We start from the raw sequence: 19,025 nt of genomic DNA on the forward strand, positions 1-19,025 counted from the left end.
TTGAACGGGATGGTTACGGATAATTCTAAAGGAGCTCATGAATCGAATTAAACGGATTTAATTAGGGTAAGCTTAATTCAGATTTTTACTGTAAAGCACTTGCCAAAAATCGAGTTGAAAAGTCAAGTGATTAATTAACTCTTAAATATTTCGTACAAGCAAAATATTTTGCTTATAATAAAACAAAATTGTTAATTAAAAGAAAATAAAAAAGGGAAAAAGATTACATTCATACGATAATAATAATTTTATCAATTGATTATATTGCACTTCCCTCCCAGATTCTCTTCAAGCACGAGAGTGATTTGGTGACGGGATAATTATTCCCTTTTCGTTAAATGGTTGTGATTCATGTTCTGCAAGGATAAGGATTGCTATTTGTTTTATAAACCATTATTTATTACTCATTTAATTTATTTATTTCAACCCGAATCGCTTTTCAAATTCATAATATTTTATGTCAAAATTCTTTTTTTTTTCTCAATTTATATGTATATGGATCTATGTAATTGTTTTACAATTAATATCCTATACATTCTTTTTCCAGGCGGCTGCTCGTATTTGTTTATGCTACCCGAAGATGAAGATTTCTCAATTGCTCTTGTTCGCTACTTCCGCTTCAAATTAGCGGATGGCATGGCAAATATATAACTTATAGGAACACCTTGTCTCTTCAAATGAACAAAAGCCTTCATATTTGTGCTGTTCCAAGGATGATTCAATGAAGTTCAGCACATGAAGAATTGCTTGCCAAAATACTTCAAAGTTTTAATACAAAGATCGGGATGCCTCCTCGACAGCTTAGAATGTTGGTCCTATATGAAATTAGAATTTAATAAGAAATGATCGCGATCCTGGTCCTTGTCATTCTGCATTTGCTGGTTTGCAATGAAACATTGGCCCCTGGTTCCTTGATCATGGTAGACTGTACTGCAATTTATGCTTCAGCATCCATGGACGGATATTAACTGTTGTTCACTTCTTTTTCATTAATACAATCTACATATTTAGCTGAGAAAAAAAAAGAATTTAATAAAAAATCATAAAAAAATCACTGAATCTAGAATTAAATTAAAATGAAGCAACCTGATCCATCACTGAAACCTGGTTTGTAATGAGGATAATGCTTTTTCATTTTTTACATATACATACTAACATCATTCTTTCCATTCACAAACATTTCAACAAATTTAATTTAGAATTGTACAATTTTAAAATGTTCTATTAAAATTATTTTTAGTAACATTTTGTATACTATCATTATAAACTATGACAATTCACATTAGATTGATGCATGCTTTGATATCATTTTTAACAAATATAAATATTAGTTCGATAACTTTTTAAACTTAAACCATATAATTTTAAAAAATAATCTCATATACCCGATTCAACTTTACCCTTCTAACCCTTTCTCCACACCTCTCTCTTTTCTCTTTCTTTTTTTATTTTACTTTACTCTAATTTTTTTTTTTTTTTTTTTTATAATTTTGGTCTTCACTCTTTGGCAAAAGCTGACTAGCTAAAATAGTGAGATACTCAGTATCACTTGCCTAACGAGGCTAATTAATTTATTGTAGAAAAATCAGATCGAATTATTTTAAAAAGTAAACCCGCGTTCCATATGTAAATTTAAAACGCATACGCATACATGAACATTAACGACATATGTATTGGTTATTTAAAGGCTTGGATTTTCCTGTATTCACAGCTTTGTCAGAGAATTCATCAGAGAATCATAATGGAGATTTTATCTACCATCTTCTTGTTGATGTCATTGACAATACTGTCCCTTTTTCTAATCCTGTCTTTTCTCATTATCAGAATATTCACCGGTAAATCCATCAATGATCCTAACTACGCGCCGGTGAAGGGCAGTGTTTTAAACCAGCTCTTATACTTTAGCCATATCTACGACTACCAAACACAAATTGCCAAAAAACTGCCCACTTTCAGGTTACTTGATATTGCACATAGTGTAATCTTCACAGCCGATACGCGAAACATAGAGCACATTTTGAAAACAAATTTTAACAAATATGAAAAGGGTACACATCACCAGGAACTTGTTAGAGATCTTTGGGGACAAGGGATATTTGCGGTGGATGGACAAAAGTGGCGGCAGCAGCGGAAGCTTGCAAGCTACGAGTTCTCGACGAGAGTTCTTAGAGATTTTAGTTGCTCTGTTTTCAGAATATATGCTGCCAAACTGGTTAGAGCTGTTTCGGAGCTAACGGCGTCGAGACAGGTTATTGAATTCCAAGTGACTAACTCGATCTGTGTTTTCATTTAAAAAAAAAAACAGAGAGCCAGAGGTCAAATTTTGAGTGTTTAAGTTATGGGGTAATCTGGTTGCGTAGGATTTGTTGATGAAATACACAATGGAATCGATGTTCAAAGTTGGGTTTGGAATTGATTTAAATTGCATGGAAGGGTCAAGTGAAGAAGGAACTACCTTTGTGAAGGCTTTTGATGATGCGAATGAGTCGCTGCGCTTGCGCTATTTCAATACCTTTTGGAAGCTGAAAAGAGCTCTCAACATTGGCTCCGAAGCCTCCCTCAAGAAGAATATCAAAGTCATTGATAATTTTATTCACAATGTTTTAAGCGCCAAGAAGAAACTGCTAGCAATGAACCCAAATCCTGTGAGTCATATTTTCCTCTAAATTGGGTGGTTGTTTAATCTTATTATTACTTGGATAGTTAATGCTTTAGTTATTTTTTTATAAAAAAATTTCCTAACAAAGTAAAAGGTGAAAAAGCAAAAATTCAATTGATTAAAAAGAGATAAATAATTAAATGTATAGCACATTTAATTTATTTATTTAAAGTCTTTCTAATGTTTTGTGTTGCTAAACGTTGATAATTTTTTGGGGATTTAAGAATGTCAAAGAAGACATACTTTCAAGATTTTTAATGGAGAGTGAGAAGAATCCGGAAACAATGACTGATCAATATCTAAGGGACATAATTTTGAATTTCCTGCTTGCTGGCAAAGATACTGCTGCCAATGCTTTGTCCTGGTTCTTCTACATGCTCTGCAAGCACCCCTTGGTACAAGAAAAAGTTGCACAAGAAGTAATAGACATTGCTTGCAGCAAAGGAAATGACGCTAGCGTTGATGACTTCATCACAACCATAACCGATGCAACTCTTGAGAAAATGCATTATCTTCATGCAGCATTAACAGAGACCTTAAGACTGTACCCTCCAGTTCGTCGGGTAAATTTGCTGAAAATTTGCATAGATTGATTTTTGCTTTCGTTCTTATTTTGCTGAAAATACTAAGGTTTGAAGTTTAGGATCTAAGATTTCTGTTGTTGTAATATATGGATGGGTCATATTACAACATCTTAAACATAGGCATTTCTTCATAGCATTTCTATAATTAGATACTAACGTGGGTAAATTTGGTATCTTTATTGTATATCAAGGATGGAAGATGTTCACAGGCGGATGACATTCTCCCGGATGGACACAAAGTCAAGAAAGGAGATATGGTTGCCTATCTGGCCTATCCCATGGGTAGAATGCCTTCCATTTGGGGAGAAGACGCTGAGGTTTTTCGACCAGAAAGATGGCTTAAAGACGGAGTGTTCCAACCCGAATCGCCTTTCAAATTCGTGGCATTCCATGTTTGAACTCTTTTTCCCTTTTTAATATATATATATATATATATGCATATATAATTGTCAAACACTAAGAATTTATCTTTTGGCTTTTGCATTACTTCCTGCAGGCGGGTCCTCGAGTTTGTTTAGGCAAGGAATTCGCGTACCGGCAGATGAAGATATTCTCAATTGCCCTTGCTCGCTACTTCTGCTTCAAAATTAGCTGATGATACAAAAATTGCAACATACAGAGTAACATTCACTCTTCAGATGCGAGGCGGCCTTCAACTTTATGCTATTCCTAGGACAACTTAAACCAGTTTCCAGAAACATGGTAGATTGTCGGCTGGAAAAATGCTCAACCCCTTGCTGGTTGCAGTAACATTAGTTCCACTTTCCTTTTCTTGTTTTGTGAAGAATAACAACTGGATTGTCTCATGTCGAGTTCCGATTTGCTTTTCTAATGATTATGAAAATGAAATTTGGTTCACCTTGTTTTGGCGACAGGTAAATAAATAAACTGCATCAATTTCTGATTCTAACCTTAACCCATACTCCACTTTTTGATAAAGAATTTATTATTTCTACTATTTCTGGCCAACAGTTGAGCCGTAACTCCATAGCCAACACTGATGGTGGCATAGCGGAGGCGCACCTCCAACCATAGATAACTTTCGCTTTTGCTTGTATGTTGGGCCATTATTTTCCTTGCAGTAATTCAGGATCCTCCTGTAGACTGTTTTTGGCTTGCAGTGAGTTGTCAGGGTCAGAGGAGTACCTCGACCTCGCTAGCTAATCATCGCAAAGCTTTGTCAGTTGAGCTCTCTGTGAACCATATAACAAAAAAAAATAAAATTGTGATAACATCATCTATTTTCTTTTCTAATTGCGTACGGCACAACTGATGCCAATTCTTGGGGGTTATTAACGTTGTTAGGCTTAATGACATAGATTTGTCATTTTCATTTATAAGGCCTTTTATCTACAAATAATTCAATCAATCATATAAGATTAAAACAAATCCAAAGATTTCAAAGTCTCCTTATTATTGAAATAATTATACTTCATTAATTAATGGCATGTAAAGTCTATTACCCAACTATATAAAATGTAATTTAAAATGGAGAGTGTAGAAAGAATCAAGCAAAGTAGTAAGACAAAAGTGATCAAGAAAATGAAATGTGGAAGAAGCCAATAGGACTGACTTATGCCTCTTGACTTTTTGTCTAATATGCTTGGCAATTGGCATCCTCAAAATTCAAACAACCCTTTCATATGGCGAATATTTTCAAGGACAAACTTAATTTTTGGTACCTTGGATTATCTATTTTCAGCATTCCCATTTTAATTGATTAGTGATTGGCATTATTGAATGAGCATCCCCGTTCAAATATCTTCTTCCAAATCTTGTTATTCTTAAGTTAAACTTAACATGTGATGAGGGTGGTTTTGTGGAGTTGGATAGTTGGTAGGTGAGTCTTGTCGCCAATTGTAATAATAAATAGAGAATAGAGAGCTTGATCATGTAACAGTGATATCCTAAGAATTGTATAAGGGTTTCATGAGAGGTGACTCACCTTATTCATTGTTAATCATTTAAGGCTGAAATAAGTTTCTAGCCTAACTTAATTTATAGCCATGTCATTATTCCGTTTATGACAAATTACTTTTCAAAAAATAAAAAAATTTAAACATATATGGTTCTACCATGACATAACACTGAAATAAGCTTTGAAATTATTTAAGAAAATTCAAATAAGTTTTTATTCTTAACTTATTTAACCCAACCATTACTTATAAGGATTTCTTTGATTCAAAATAAAAATAAAAGAATTTATTTGATTTAAAATAAAAATATAAAAACTTAATTGAATATAATAAAAGTAAGATTTATTTTAATTTTTTTGAATAATTTAAATTTTTTTTGAATATTATGCCTTTTACTAACTGTTGTTTTAATGATATTATTTAAGGTTATTTTTATAAAAAAAGATATTATTTAAAGTTATTATATTGAGTAATATCATTTTTGATATATTGAAAATCATCGCACTACCAATCAACTACTAAATTTAATAGAAAAATATTATTATAATATTTTAATTTACCATGAAAAAAGCTCTTAGAGCATGCTTGGTTCACTAGAAGGAATAGAATGAGAATATAATAGCCATTCCAAAAGAATATAATAGAGGAAGAATAACTATTATGTAGATTGGTTCATGGAAATATAATAGGATAGAAATTGCTATTAGTACTTATTTCATTGTTTGGCTAGTAGGAATAATTTTAAGAATAGATAAGGAATAATGGGTAAATGATAAAAATATCTTTTATTAAAATTTAAAGATTTTTTACTTAGAAAACAAAAATACCATGATGAGATAAAAAATACCCTTTATTAAAATTAAAAAATTTATTTTGTTAAAAGATAAAAATATTCTAAGTAATAAAATCAAAATAACTTTTACTATAAGTAAACAATATTTTCACCAAAATACAAACATATTTTTATTATCATTTAATAATATTTTGTATTAGAAGATAATTAAACATTTTATTATAATTAAATAATATTTAACATTATAAGACAAAACGTATTCTTCATTAAATTTAAATAATACTATATACTATTCTTTATTACATTTATTATATACAAATAATAATGTTAAATAATATTTAAATATTTTTCTTTTTTTTGAAAATGAAGTAAAAAATTTTGTGTCTTCTGTGCTTTAGAGAGAGGAGTGAGGAAGAGAGAGAAAAAAATAGGTTTAGCATTTTTTTTATAAGGTAATATTTTAAATTGTAAAAGGGTATATTTGTTTAATTAACTTCGTTTCTTATTCCCAACAATTTGGAATAGCTATTACCAAGAGGAGGGGTCTTGGTAATGGTTATTTAGGTTTCTCTTGGAATGGTTATTTCGAAGAATAGCCATTCTATTGAACCAAATGCAACTTTATCTTAGGAATTAAAATAGAGAAAGAATGGCTATCCAAGCACGTCCTTAACAATATTCGTAAACAAGACCCGAACTTAAATGATATACTTTTTTCATGCTTATTTGATTAAAGTTATATATGTTAAATTTACTTTAGAAATTAAATAGATTATCTGTGGAGTTGTTGATATTATAAATTTATAATTATCCGTACACTCCTTTAAAATTTTTGGAGCATGAGATTTGGTGGTAGCAACTGAATTTACAAGAAAAATCAAATTGATGAAATGGCAATTGTGCACGTGCAATCATTATAATTATTAAAAAAATGATTTTGTTGTTCATGCAAGATGACAAAGATGTTGGTGGTGAAAAAGATTTGATTTTATTGATAGATTGAAAAATGAATGGAACTCAATACAAGAATCTGCATATATGGCCTATAACCTTTCAGAGTATTCATTAGAAAATGGAAAAATGGATATTCTCTCTGCCATCTTCGTCTTGATATCATTGCCACTGCTCTTCCTCTTCCTGATCTTCTCTTTTCTCACAATCAAAATCTTCACAGGAAAATCTATCGGAAATCCTGACTACCCACCGGTGAAGGGCAGCGTTTTCAAGCTGTTGTTTTATGTCAACTATCTCTACGACTACCAAACCCAAGCTGCCTAAAAACAACCCACTTACAGGCTACTCGCGTTAGGGCGAAGCGAAGTATACACCACCGATACGCGAAATGTAGAGCACATACTGAGAACAAAGTTCGACAGATACTCTAAGGGTAAATATAACCGACAAATTCTGATAGATCTTTTAGGACAAGGGATCTTTGCGGTGGACGGAGACAAGTGGCGAAAGCAGCGGAAGCTTGCAAGTTTCGAGTTCTCGACGAAGTTCATAGAGATTTAAGCTGCTCTGTTTTCAGAAGGAATGGTGCCAAACTGGTTAGAGCTATTTCAGAGCTGGCGGTGTCGGGCCAAGCTTTTGACATGCAAGTGAGCAATCCGACCCTCGATTTTTTTTTCTCAGTCAATATAAGTATTTATTTATATAAATCACTGGGTTACAGTGAGTGGAAGTCACAAGACTATCCAGCAAAAAGAACGCCTGACTTACAATAATTGCACAAAACACCACCTAGATACAAAAAAACACCTAGATACAATAAACAATAATCATTTAACTCTTGAACAGGCCAAGACATATACGACCATAGAAACTTAGTACACCTAATGCACACCATTTGATCCCTCTAATCCGATCCTCAAATTAACTCAAAACTTTAAAGATGCTCACAATTTTGCTTGTCTAATCTTCCCTTTTTCAGTTTTTCATGTTGTGTTTTCTTTAATTTGTAGAATCTATTAATGACATGCACTCTGGATTCGATATTCAAAGTTGGGTTTGGCATAGATTTAAATTGCATGGATGGGTCAAGTAAGGATTGGACTACTTTTATGAAGGCTTTTGATGACTCCAAAGAGATGGTGTACTGGCTCTATGTCGACCCTTTCTGGAAGCTGAAAAGGTCTCTTAACATTGGCTCTGAAGCTGCCCTCAGATAGAATATCAAAGTCATTGATACTTTTGTTCACGATGTCGTTAGCACCAAGAGGAAACTGTTAGGCATGGAACGAGATTTGGTGAGCCATATATATTTAGCTACAAGAATTTCTTATGTCAATCTTGTTCTAACAAATATGGTGGGACTTGAGAGTCACAAGAACACTATTGGATTCAATCTCACTGCTTAAGATAATCTGGTTTTTGGTGTCGAAATTTATACTTTACTAATAATTGGTTTGTTTTTTCTTTTTCTTTTTATGGCTCAAGACGGTGAAAGAAGATATACTTTAAAGATTTTCAGTGGAAAGCAAGAAGAACCCAGAAGCAATGAACGTCAAATATCTAAGGGACATAATCCTGACCTTCATAATCGCTGGCAAAGATACTTCTGCGAATACTTTGTCCTGGTTCTTCTACATGCTCTGCAAGAACCATTTGATACAAGAAAAAGTTGCACAAGAAGTAATGGACGTCGCTAGTAGTAAAGGAAAGGATGCTAATAATGTTAATGATTTCGTGACGATCATAACCGATTCAACCCTTGGGCAAATGCACTATCTTCATGCAGCAATAACAGAGACCTTAAGGCTGTACCCTGCTGTCCCCGTTGAATGTTCCCTAAGAAACTTATAGATTTTGTTGCAGTCCTAGCATTTCGATAGCTGGAACATCATATGGTTCTCTCTTTGTGCTTCAAGGATGGAAGGAGTACAGAGGAGGATGACATTCTCCCCGATGGCCACAAACTCAAGAAAGGAGACGGGGTATATTACATGGCCTATGCCATGGGTAGAATGCCTGACATTTGGGGAGAAGTTGCCGAATCTTTTCGACCAGAATGATGGCTTAACAATGGAGTTTTCCAGCCCGAATCCCCTTTCAAATTCATAGCATTTCATGTTAGTATTCTTCTTTCCATTTCTACCATATGTATAACATTCATGTGCCTATATAGTTGTCAAACGATCTTAATCTTTTCCAGCTGCTGCATTATGTTTCAGGAGGGTCCTCGAACTTGCTTAGGCAAGGATTTTGCTTACCGGCAGATGAAGATAGTCTCAATTGCCCTTCTTCTCTTCTTCCGCTTTAAATTAGTTGATGATAAGCAAATTGCGACTTCCGGGACAATGTTCACACTTCATATGAAGGAGGGCCTCCATCTTTACGCTGTTCCAAGGACAAGTTGTTGAATTTCCAAATATTCTCCTGTGAAAAGTCATCAATTTGTTCAACTTCAAGTCTTCAACTTTGCTGGTTGTACATAAGAGTCCCGATTTGCATTTTTCTGTAATGTTGAATTGCTTTTTTCTGTAAATGTTGATGAGTGGAATTTGGGTCATTTCACCAAAAATGAAAAAAATATATGTACAATTCGAGTCATCTGGTCTGTATACCCTGACCATTGGCGGAGATTGGGACTCCATAGAAGCCGTATATGCCGTTTACAGGTGGCTAGGAAGCTTACAAGCAAAGAGTCCATGACCCTTGTAGACTTGTAATTATATTCTCTTTTGCCAGATCAAAACCCAAACGGAAAATGACAAAGATGACGGTCTGTTGATACATTTTTTTTTAAATTTAAAAAAAAAATTCAAATCTTACTTTTTAAGTTTAGATGCATTAATCAATGAGACAAATACTTAAGTGCTTTAATTAGTTACTTTTATTTTAATTATTATTGTTATATTATAGTCCATAGTTCATTTTTATTATTGTCAATTATTACTGTTATATTATATCTGTCTTCAGTCTCTCTCCTTTCTAAGCTCCAGATTGAAAGATGAAATTGGTTATTCTAAGCTAATTGGAAAAGGGAATGAAAATTATATATTTTCTCCCAAATCTAAAAATTTTTGGTTCGGTAATAGTGCAAAAGAGTAGCAACTTGCTTCGGAGTTAAGCTTTAGAAAGGAGAGAAGACAAATTTTGCGAGAAAAAGAAAGAAAAACATATCCTTTCCATCCACCCCAAATTTTGTAAGTGCGTCGGTAAATGAATTTGCTCTCCTTGGTGTTGCACCAAAGTGATATCCCCCAATCGCCCTTTTTAAACCATCAATCTCATTGAAAACATTCCAATACCTTCAATTTCTCGGATGTTCATTGTCAAACTCACGTCGATGCTACCTTTGACTCCATTCGATGATCAATTTTTTGGAATAAACACAAGGGAAGATTGATTTACTTAAGAACAGTCATGCGCATGGATCCTTTGTCATCTCTTAAAACGCTTTCACAGTCTGTGAATCTTAATTTACTTACAGTCGATCCATCCACATTTTCTCCATGTACGGTGTGAAGTGACAAGAAAGTAAAATATCATCACTGTTTTCCTCCATGGCTCTAACGCCGGAAACAAAGCTAATCACCATTTGTATTGTCGGACATACACCATAAAAAACCCTTAAGGAGAAAATCGTGAGGAATAACCTTTCTTGATAAAAGCATTTCAAAAATAACCATCAAAATAAATTTAATTATTTTTAGTCATGATATGATAAAAATACATTTAAAGCTATTTCAAATAAATTAAACCGTTCATCACAATTTTTCTCTATTTGTGCTTTCGATTTTTCTCTCTTGACATCTCACTCTCTCTAAATTTATCGATTTCTAGAAATGTCATTCGTTTACTATGCTCTCGATTTCTCTCTCGCACTTTTTAGATTTCTCTTTCCACCACTTTAAAGAAACCAAAGGATAGTTTTGATGTGCTTGAGTAGATGACTATTTAAAGATTTGATTTGTAGGTATTTTGAATAAAATTAAATAATAGAAATGATCACAGATGTTTGAAATAGCTTTTAATTGGATCAATTTGACATCTAAACACCAATAAACTCAAAATTTTAAAATTTATAAACTTAGTTTTTTAAGAATTTTTTTTTTATTTTTAGTCAAAATAGGTGTTTTGGATAAGAAAATTTGTATTTTGATTTATAAAAACATGTTAGAAACACTTTAATCGATGTCAAATTGTAAAAAAAAAATAAAAAGAAATAAAGAGAGTTGAGAGGATTTGAAGTTTTGGTTTGTAGGTAATAATAACAGTTTAAGCATTAAAGTGTAACAAAATGTTGTTGAATATTACGTGTAACAATAATATTTTTTCAACATGGTGTGTAATAACAGTATTTTTTTTCAATATGGCATGTAACAACCATTTTTAACCATGACGTATAACATGCTTTTGTTGTAACAACAGTATTTTTCTTTTAACATGGAGTGTAGCAACCTAACCATAACGTGTCACATATTTTTGTACATGGCATGTAACAACCTAATCATGACATGTAACATATTTCTGTATATGATGTGTAACATGTTTCTGCATATGGTGCGTAACAGCATGGCATGTAATTTTATTAAGGGTAATTTTATTCAACTTGATTAAAATAGTTAAAATTATAAAAAGATCTATTTTTGAAAATATTATCTTTAAGGGTTATTTTTAAAAATACCCAAAACCTTGGATTTTCAGTGGTATATATGATCATATTTTAAATAAAATATTCCTTAACTAAACAAAAGTCAATTATCCGAAAAGAAACAAATATTTACCATAATATTTTTAAATAAAAGTTCGTTTCTTTTCTTTTTTTTTTTGTCTACTATAAATAAATTTTATAGGCTCAAGTTACCAAAATGCTCATGAAAAGGAATCAACCACCAATCAAACTTGCCCATTTTCAAACCCATCAGACAACAAACAAATGCTGGGTTGAAATTAAGGTGAAAAAATGGCTTTGCAAGAGATAAACAGTGAGACATAGTCAAGAACTCAAAATAAAATGAAAATAAGCAACAAAAAAAAATCTAAGAATTTAGGTAGAGTCATCTCCATCCTTCAAAAATCTCATTACTCACAAAAAAGAAAAAAATATCATGATTTACATCAATTTATTCAATGACTTACATCAATCAGTTAAGTAGGCTAGGGATGTTGACAATTGCAAACCATGTTTAGGTGCTCGTATTTGGCAGTCATGTTCTACCATCAAATGAGAGTTTTCTCCACCATCTTCTTCTTGATTTCATTTGCGCGCACGACTCTTCCTACTCTAAATTTGTATTAACTAATCCATTAAATATCCTAGTGACCAACCAATAAAGGCACCGTTTTTAGCCACATCTTCCACTTAAGATATACCAACTTGTTGGTATCACATTGTTGCACCAACTAGCCAACTTTTCAGTTGTTAATTAGCTCCGAATCAAAGTGAATGCAACCAATGGATAACTAATGTCAAGTGCGTCGCTTAATTAATTAAAAAAATAAAAAATATTTGTAGTTTTAAAAAAAAAATTAACGTCCTTATCAAATCGAACACAATCAATGAGAAAATATCTTGAAGGGTTATGGAATAGGGTATTCTCGTAATTATTGAAATTTATTCATGGCTTATAAAACACACCAATGAGCAAATGTCAACTGTTGAGGCATTAAAGCCTTGTGAATGTTTAAGTTATTAATGATGATAGTGAATTTTATGTATACGTATTCAGAAAATTTTAATTTATGTATTTAAATTATCAAATCAAACTCTTTAAAATATTTTTTTAAAAAAAATTAATTTAAAAATCTCATCATTTATTTCGAAGATATTTTCACTAGTTTATACAATGATGTGATTTTTCTACTTGTTATAAATTATCTACACTGCTTCTTATGCAGTAATACAATCTTTTATAAGTTAATTTTACTTTATATTGAAGAAATATCTTGACAATCAAAATCAAAATTAAGTATCTAAAGATGTGATTTTACTGGCTAAAGATGTGAACATGCTGAACTTTATTTTCTGATGGTTAACAGGCAGGGCCTCGATTATGTTTAGGCAAGGAATTTGCTTATAGGCAGATGAAGATCTTCTCGGCTGTTCTGGTGCACTGCTTTGTGTTCAAACTGAGTGATGAGAATAAATCTGTCACCTACAGGACGATGCTCACTCTTCATGTAGATGGGGGCCTTCATGTCCGCGCATATCACAGATGTCAGACTTAAGTCTTTCTTGCCTATTTGACCACGGGTTTCTTCCGTTGGCTCAGCTCTTTGTACTAGGCAATTGCAAGGCTTGTATTTTTCCTTGCACAAGAATAAATACAATGATATCCAAAAAGGAAAATAAAGGAATAAATATGATGAAGAATTACTTTCACTCACCAAGTCTTGAACCATACTTTTGTCTGAAAATTGAGTTCAGGACACTTCTGCAAACTAAGTGAAACCATTTTTTTTTTTGTTTTAAAAAAAGGAAGTGAATTCAAAGTTGTTGAGATCTGAGACAACATTCTGCAAGTTCATTAAAATAGACCATATTTGCAAGTTCGAAATCTAGCAGAATATTTAATGAATAGAAAGTCATGATGATCGTAATGCAAAGTTTTAGGAAACAACAATTCAGTTCTCCCCCTGCCCTTCTAGCAGGGTGCTTCTTATCTCTCGGATTGAGAAACATGAAATTTCCTTGTTTGCTAAGCTTAATCATCTTTGTACTCAAGTTACTTGATTGTATCACATGCCTTGAAATAAAATTCTAATTAATTTTTCATCTGAATATTAAATTTAACATGATAAATACACGTATTTTCTTATTTAAAAATTAAATTCAAAAATCATTCTCTTTACTTAACTATAAAATAACCAATTAGAAGAGATATGTATGCCCTTTGTCATCATAACCATGTAAATACCCAGTATGGCCCTTGGTTTTGTTATTTGGTTGTGGTGAAATTTATTAGTAATTTTTTACCAATTTAAAAAAGATCACCTTGTGAAATTGGAGAGAACCACGTTTCGGGGCTTGTCCCAATGCAGTCCAATTAGGTTATGACACGTTTGGTTGGGAGGAATGACTTAGCAGAAGGACTTCTCTCCCTTGACATTATATTTGTATTACAAACCGACTTCGACTTCGACTTCTCCGGTTTAATACAGTCTTCACCTAACAGTGATAGAGCAGCTTACCCAAAAGTACCTCCATCTCCATGGATCTGTCTAACCCAGTTCCCTTGGTAGCTTTGGTTCTAAATCTAGTCCTGACCCTTTTCACTGTCAAGTTCCTCACAGCAAAACTAAGAGAAAGGCAGAGGAAAAATAAGGCCAAGTACCATCCTGTTGGCGGAACGGTTCTTAACCAGCTCCTCAGCTTCAAAAGATTGCATCACTATATGACTGATCTTGCAGGGAAGTATAGGACCTACAGGCTGCTTAGCCCTTTCAGGAATGAGATTTATACGTCGGAACCAGACAACGTTGAGTATATTCTCAAAACAAATTTCCAGAATTATGGCAAGGTATGGTGCCGACCCTCGTTTCACACCTCAAAGTCACATATAATTTGTTGGTCTAGAAAATTCTGAACTCTCCCCGTGATTGGTTAGAATAAGTAGCTTAGACAGAAACACCCATAATTAGATTAAGAAAAAGGGTCTCAATCTTGCCACAGGTCAATTATAGATGCTAATGTGATGCTGAGTGATTAATTGGAATCAAAGGGCTTTTCATAATTACAGGGCCACCCAAAAGGCAGAATGGTGGAGTTGTTTTGGTTTTCCAATTTGCTTAATTTTCTGTGCAGGGTGAGTACAATTACAGCTTGCTAAAGGGTTTACTAGGTGATGGGATTTTCACTGTCGATGGTGATAAGTGGCGTCAACAGAGGAAAGTATCAAGCTATGAATTCTCAACCAAGGTCTTGAGAGATTTCAGCAGCGTAGTCTTTAGGGAAAACGCTGCAAAACTTGCAACTATAGTGTCTGAAGCAGCAAATTCCAATGAGATAATGGATATACAGGTCAGTTCACCTCATGGCAAGATCTATGGCAGAGTGATATATAAAATGAATCTGTTGTAACGAAATACTGTGCAGGACTTGTTTATGAAATCGACTTTAGATTCAATATTCAAAGTTGCATTTGGAGTTGAACTAGACAGCATGTGTGGATCGAATTTAGAAGGCAAAGAGTTTACAGTTGCTTTTGATGATTCAAGTGCAGCAATCCTCTTCCGATATGTTGATATCTTCTGGAAGATCAAAAGATTTCTAAATATTGGATCAGAGGCCAAACTAAAGAAAAGTATAGAAGTGGTTGATAATTTTGTGTATAAGCTGATCCACAACAAGATTGAGCAAATGCGCAACTCAAAGGATGAATCTTCAGTGAGTGAACTAGAACAGTAGAGCTACTTATAGTTAACAGCTTATATTACCTGTTGAAGTAGAATATTGAAATTCTTATTTTCTACAGATTATGAAGATGAAAAAGGAAGACATTTTATCCAGATTTCTGCAAGTGACTGACACTGACCCAACATACTTGCGAGATATAATCCTTAACTTCATAATTGCTGGCAAAGACACAACAGCAGCTACTCTGTCGTGGTTTATTTACATGCTCTGCAAGCATCCTGATGTTCAAGAAAAGGTTGCACAACAAGTGAAGGAAGCAACTGACATGAAAGAGGTTAAAGATTATGCTGAATTTGCTGCTATCTTGAGCGAAGAAGCTTTAGGAAAAATGCACTATCTCCACGCAGCCATAACTGAAACATTAAGGCTCTACCCCGCTGTTCCAGTGGTAAGCAAAGTTGCCTTGAATCTTGAATTCTCCAACTGAACTTGTTAATGCACATCAAAGAACATGCATCTATAAACTGATATCCATTTAATGCGTATCTGGAATGCTAGAAATTAGCTTCCTTGCTATGTTCTGCGGTTTTCTTTGGTTCTCACTATCTCTTCACTTTGATTGCAGGATGCAAAGATATGCTTCTCTGATGATACACTACCAGATGGGTTCAGTGTGAGGAAAGGGGATATGGTTTGTTATCAACCTTATGCAATGGGCAGAATGAAATTCATTTGGGGTGATGATGCAGAGGAGTTCAGACCAGAGAGGTGGCTTGATGAGGATGGGATGTTCCAACCAGAAAGCCCTTTTAAGTTTACAGCATTCCAGGTATGCAGAACTTGTTGCAAATTAGAAATTGTTGTATGCTTCTTTTGCAAATCGGGCAAAGCATTTTTATTCTGATTGGCACTTGGTGTACGATAAAACCTCAAATAGAAAACAAGAGGGTAAAAAAGCAGTATAATAGCATTGATTCTGGTTCTAAGTCTTTTTCTGAAAGTTCAAACCACTCATATTGTTTCACAAGTGTGATTTTACCGGCTAAAGATGTGAACGTACTGAACTTTATTTTCTAATGGTTTACAGGCAGGGCCTCGAATTTGTTTAGGCAAGGAATTTGCTTATAGGCAGATGAAGATCTTCTCCGCTGTTCTGGTGCACTGCTTTGTGTTCAAACTGAGTGATGAAAATAAATCTGTCACCTACAGGACGATGATCAATCTTCATGTAGATGGGGGCCTTCATGTCCGCGCATTTCACAGATGTCAGACTTAACTTGGTCTTTCTTGCTTATTTGACCTAAGGGTTTCATCTGTTGGCTCTGTTCTTTATACTAGGCAAATGCACACTAAGAATATACTTGTATCTTTCCTTGCGCAAGAATAAATAGGATGATGTCACCAAGCAAAAAGGAAGAAAGGAATCGATATGATGGATGGTTACTTTCACTAACCAAAGAGTCTTGAACCGTACTTTTGTCTGAAAATTGAGTTCAGGCCAGATCTGCGCAGTAAGTGTAACCAAAGTTGTTGGGGCTTTAGACAACATTTCGCAAGTTCATTAAAAATAATCGGAACCAGAATACTTGCAAGTTCGGAATCTTGCTTGCCTTTCTAGCAGAATATTCCAATAAAATGAAAGTCCTGATGACCTTAACGCAAAACTTTACGAAACAACAGCTCAGTTCTCCCCTGCCTTCTCGCAGAGTCTTTAGCTCTGTGCCTCTTTTTCCTCGGAGTGAGAAAGATGAAAAATGTCATTGTATGTAAAACTTGATCATCTTAAGTGCTTATGAGTATGAAATGAATCCTGATGTTATCAATTCAATTTAAACAAAGATAAAAGCCATATATAAGCTATGAATTGAGTACGGGATGTCTATTGTCAGAATTCAACAAAACCAAGGACACCAATGTTCTGCAACAAAATTGAGCCCGCACTCAACAGCATGATAAATCACAATCATACAAGTGGACGCCAGACGGTTCATGCCAGCAGAAACTAATTGCCAATGTCAATTGATGAATATGCTTGAAGTCGAAATAGTCCTCAATGAATATCATGTACTCCCAGGAGGTAGTTGAGCTGCCCCCGGTCTTGAGGTCCATCCTTTACGACTCCTGTAGGCTTCAATAGCCTGTAACCTTAGCCTCTCCTTGGAAGCATCTTGCAAGGTCTTTGAACCCTGTAAAGCAGACACTCCTTGTTTGAGCCTAAAAAAATACTACTACAACGTTATTAATGTAACATCAAAAGATCATGATTACCTTCGGTACTGAAACCAACTTGGGTGGAGCTTCAACCACGTCTCCAAATCTTATGATCTCTCTTCCAGGGAAGTCCAAGTTCTCTTCTGTGTTAGCATTCTTATGCGTTTTCTTCTTTGATTCAAAATACCTACATAGATTAAAACCTGGTCAACTATACACAAAAAGGAAAAGGAATGCAGCATCTGCAAAGCAGAAAAATTCATATTCCCAATTCAGCAGATAATTCTATAATGTGGGATAAAAACTAAAACTTCACTAGAGGGTTATGTTACTGAACTTCATTATGTTCAGTCACACAGTCTACCACTACCATGGTGCAAAAACATCATTGGTACTCACTCTTCAAACCAATTAATTGCCAATTAAGAGAGCAAAAAGAGAAGGAAAAGTTACTTTTTCTTCCGCTCTTTTCGTTTAGAACTGCTCCCTGATTTATCCACCATTGTTTCAAACCGAAGGTCGGTTGCTTGCTTCCTCTTTCTTTTCCTGGTTTTCTTTCCATCTTTGCTCTTCTGCACAGTTTCTTCCTCACTATCTGAATATTGAGATTTAGTGAAATGCATATCATCACTTCCATCTTTGATTTCAGTAGCCTCTAACTTAATTTGATTCGCCGCGCGGTCTTTCTGCATAATGAATCAATCGACTTAAGCTTAAAAAAGAAAATAATCAGTACTTGAATTAATGATAATTACTCACCTTTTTCACAGTATCTCCATCCGCTGCTTTTTGGTCCTTCGAAACCTTCGCAGACCCTTAAACAAGGAACATAAAGCCGTTAATAGGTGGAAAAGAAACGAATTAATTTTCAAAAAGAAAATGAGAGGACAGAGAAGAGAACCGTGAAGAGAATCGGAGGTGAAGGACATGATTTTGCGGAGTTTAGAGGGTAAAGCCTCGACTTGAGAGGGATCAGGAGGCGGCGGGAGTCTGGCAGGACCACCATGAGCAGCTCTGTAGTTCTTCTCTCTCCTCCTCCTTCCTTTGCCTCCCATGTTTTTATCTCTTCCAAAATCTCTCAAAACGATGCAACCCTTACCCTGCTTGTCGCCGCTGTGGCTTGGTGATTCTTCTCTCTCTCTCTCGCGGACTGGTTCTCAAAGCAGTTACGTCGACGGCGAGAGAGAAGGAGGGCATCCAAGGAAAGGAAAGCCCCTTCCTTACAAAATGATTAAACCCGAAACCGCCTAAAAAACCCAACCCAATATTTCCAGGGCTGGAGCATTATTTATTACGAAAAAGTTTTTTCTGAAAAATTGTTTAGTATTACCAAAAATTCAATAATTTATAATATAATTTTTCCTTTTTTCTGTGAGAGATGATCTTATTAAAGAATACATTATTTATAGTGGAATTAAAATCGGGAGGCAATGATTTCTTAAAAAAAGTTAATTAATTAATAATAAGAAGAAATTTAAAAACAATATTCTAACTAAACAAGTAATTATACTATTATAAGAAAGTGCAATGTGCAAGTGATTTTCGCTTACATGGCATC

At 34.1% G+C, this 19,025-nt stretch overlaps 3 protein-coding genes and 1 pseudogene across 4 annotated transcripts; 3 read left to right on the top strand and 1 right to left on the bottom strand.

Annotated features, from left to right (window-relative positions):
* Window positions 1–1,741: 1,741 nt before the first annotated feature.
* On the top strand, window positions 1,742–3,926 carry LOC110413104 (cytochrome P450 704C1-like). Its single transcript, XM_021423805.2, is given in 6 exon segments — window positions 1,742–2,263; window positions 2,361–2,645; window positions 2,884–3,222; window positions 3,435–3,635; window positions 3,740–3,820; window positions 3,822–3,926. Coding segments are annotated over 6 exon segments (1,533 nt in total).
* A 3,106-nt stretch (window positions 3,927–7,032) lies between these two features.
* On the top strand, window positions 7,033–13,282 carry LOC110413103 (cytochrome P450 704C1-like; annotated as a pseudogene).
* Window positions 13,283–13,807: 525 nt separating this feature from the next.
* On the top strand, window positions 13,808–16,714 carry LOC110413102 (cytochrome P450 704C1-like). The gene is made up of 6 exons (XM_021423803.2): window positions 13,808–14,420; window positions 14,705–14,920; window positions 14,996–15,286; window positions 15,375–15,704; window positions 15,882–16,085; window positions 16,344–16,714. Exons 1-6 carry the CDS (start codon window positions 14,112–14,114, stop codon window positions 16,530–16,532), a joined length of 1,539 nt encoding a protein of 512 aa, XP_021279478.1. The 5' UTR covers window positions 13,808–14,111; the 3' UTR covers window positions 16,533–16,714.
* A 302-nt stretch (window positions 16,715–17,016) lies between these two features.
* Window positions 17,017–18,766, bottom strand: LOC110413105 (coiled-coil protein). Of its 2 annotated transcripts, none has more exons than XM_089783196.1 (5): window positions 18,369–18,766; window positions 18,227–18,282; window positions 17,995–18,104; window positions 17,525–17,654; window positions 17,017–17,442 (listed from the first exon to the last, which is right to left on the bottom strand). In XM_089783196.1, exons 1-5 carry the CDS (start codon window positions 18,520–18,522, stop codon window positions 17,317–17,319), a joined length of 576 nt encoding a protein of 191 aa, XP_089639322.1. In that variant the 5' UTR covers window positions 18,523–18,766; the 3' UTR covers window positions 17,017–17,316. The 2 variants fall into 2 exon arrangements, with proteins under 2 accessions (XP_089639322.1, XP_021279481.1); XM_021423806.2 differs by having other exon boundaries at window positions 17,921–18,153; window positions 18,369–18,739.
* Window positions 18,767–19,025: the final 259 nt, after the last annotated feature.

This window comes from Theobroma umbraticum, unplaced genomic scaffold, assembly GCF_002168275.2.
Source record: "Theobroma umbraticum cultivar Fairchild unplaced genomic scaffold, ASM216827v3 scaffold_4.1, whole genome shotgun sequence".
Lineage (NCBI taxonomy): Eukaryota > Viridiplantae > Streptophyta > Magnoliopsida > Malvales > Malvaceae > Theobroma > Theobroma umbraticum.

What these genes read in the sequence shown, in the direction of transcription:
- LOC110413102 (XM_021423803.2), top strand. Translation starts at nt 14,112, where the DNA reads ATGGATCTGTCTAACCCAGTTCCCTTGGTAGCTTTGGTTCTAAATCTA. An exon ending in ATGAGATAATGGATATACAG is followed by an intron (nt 14,921 to 14,995) that starts GTCAGTTCACCT and finishes AATACTGTGCAG; the next exon opens with GACTTGTTTATGAAATCGAC. An exon ending in TCTACCCCGCTGTTCCAGTG is followed by an intron (nt 15,705 to 15,881) that starts GTAAGCAAAGTT and finishes CTTTGATTGCAG; the next exon opens with GATGCAAAGATATGCTTCTC.
- LOC110413105 (XM_021423806.2), bottom strand. Translation starts at nt 18,522, where the DNA reads ATGGGAGGCAAAGGAAGGAGGAGGAGAGAGAAGAACTACAGAGCTGCT. An exon ending in CACCTCCGATTCTCTTCACG is followed by an intron (nt 18,283 to 18,368) that starts GTTCTCTTCTCT and finishes TCCTTGTTTAAG; the next exon opens with GGTCTGCGAAGGTTTCGAAG. An exon ending in ATGGAGATACTGTGAAAAAG is followed by an intron (nt 18,154 to 18,226) that starts GTGAGTAATTAT and finishes TTCATTATGCAG; the next exon opens with AAAGACCGCGCGGCGAATCA.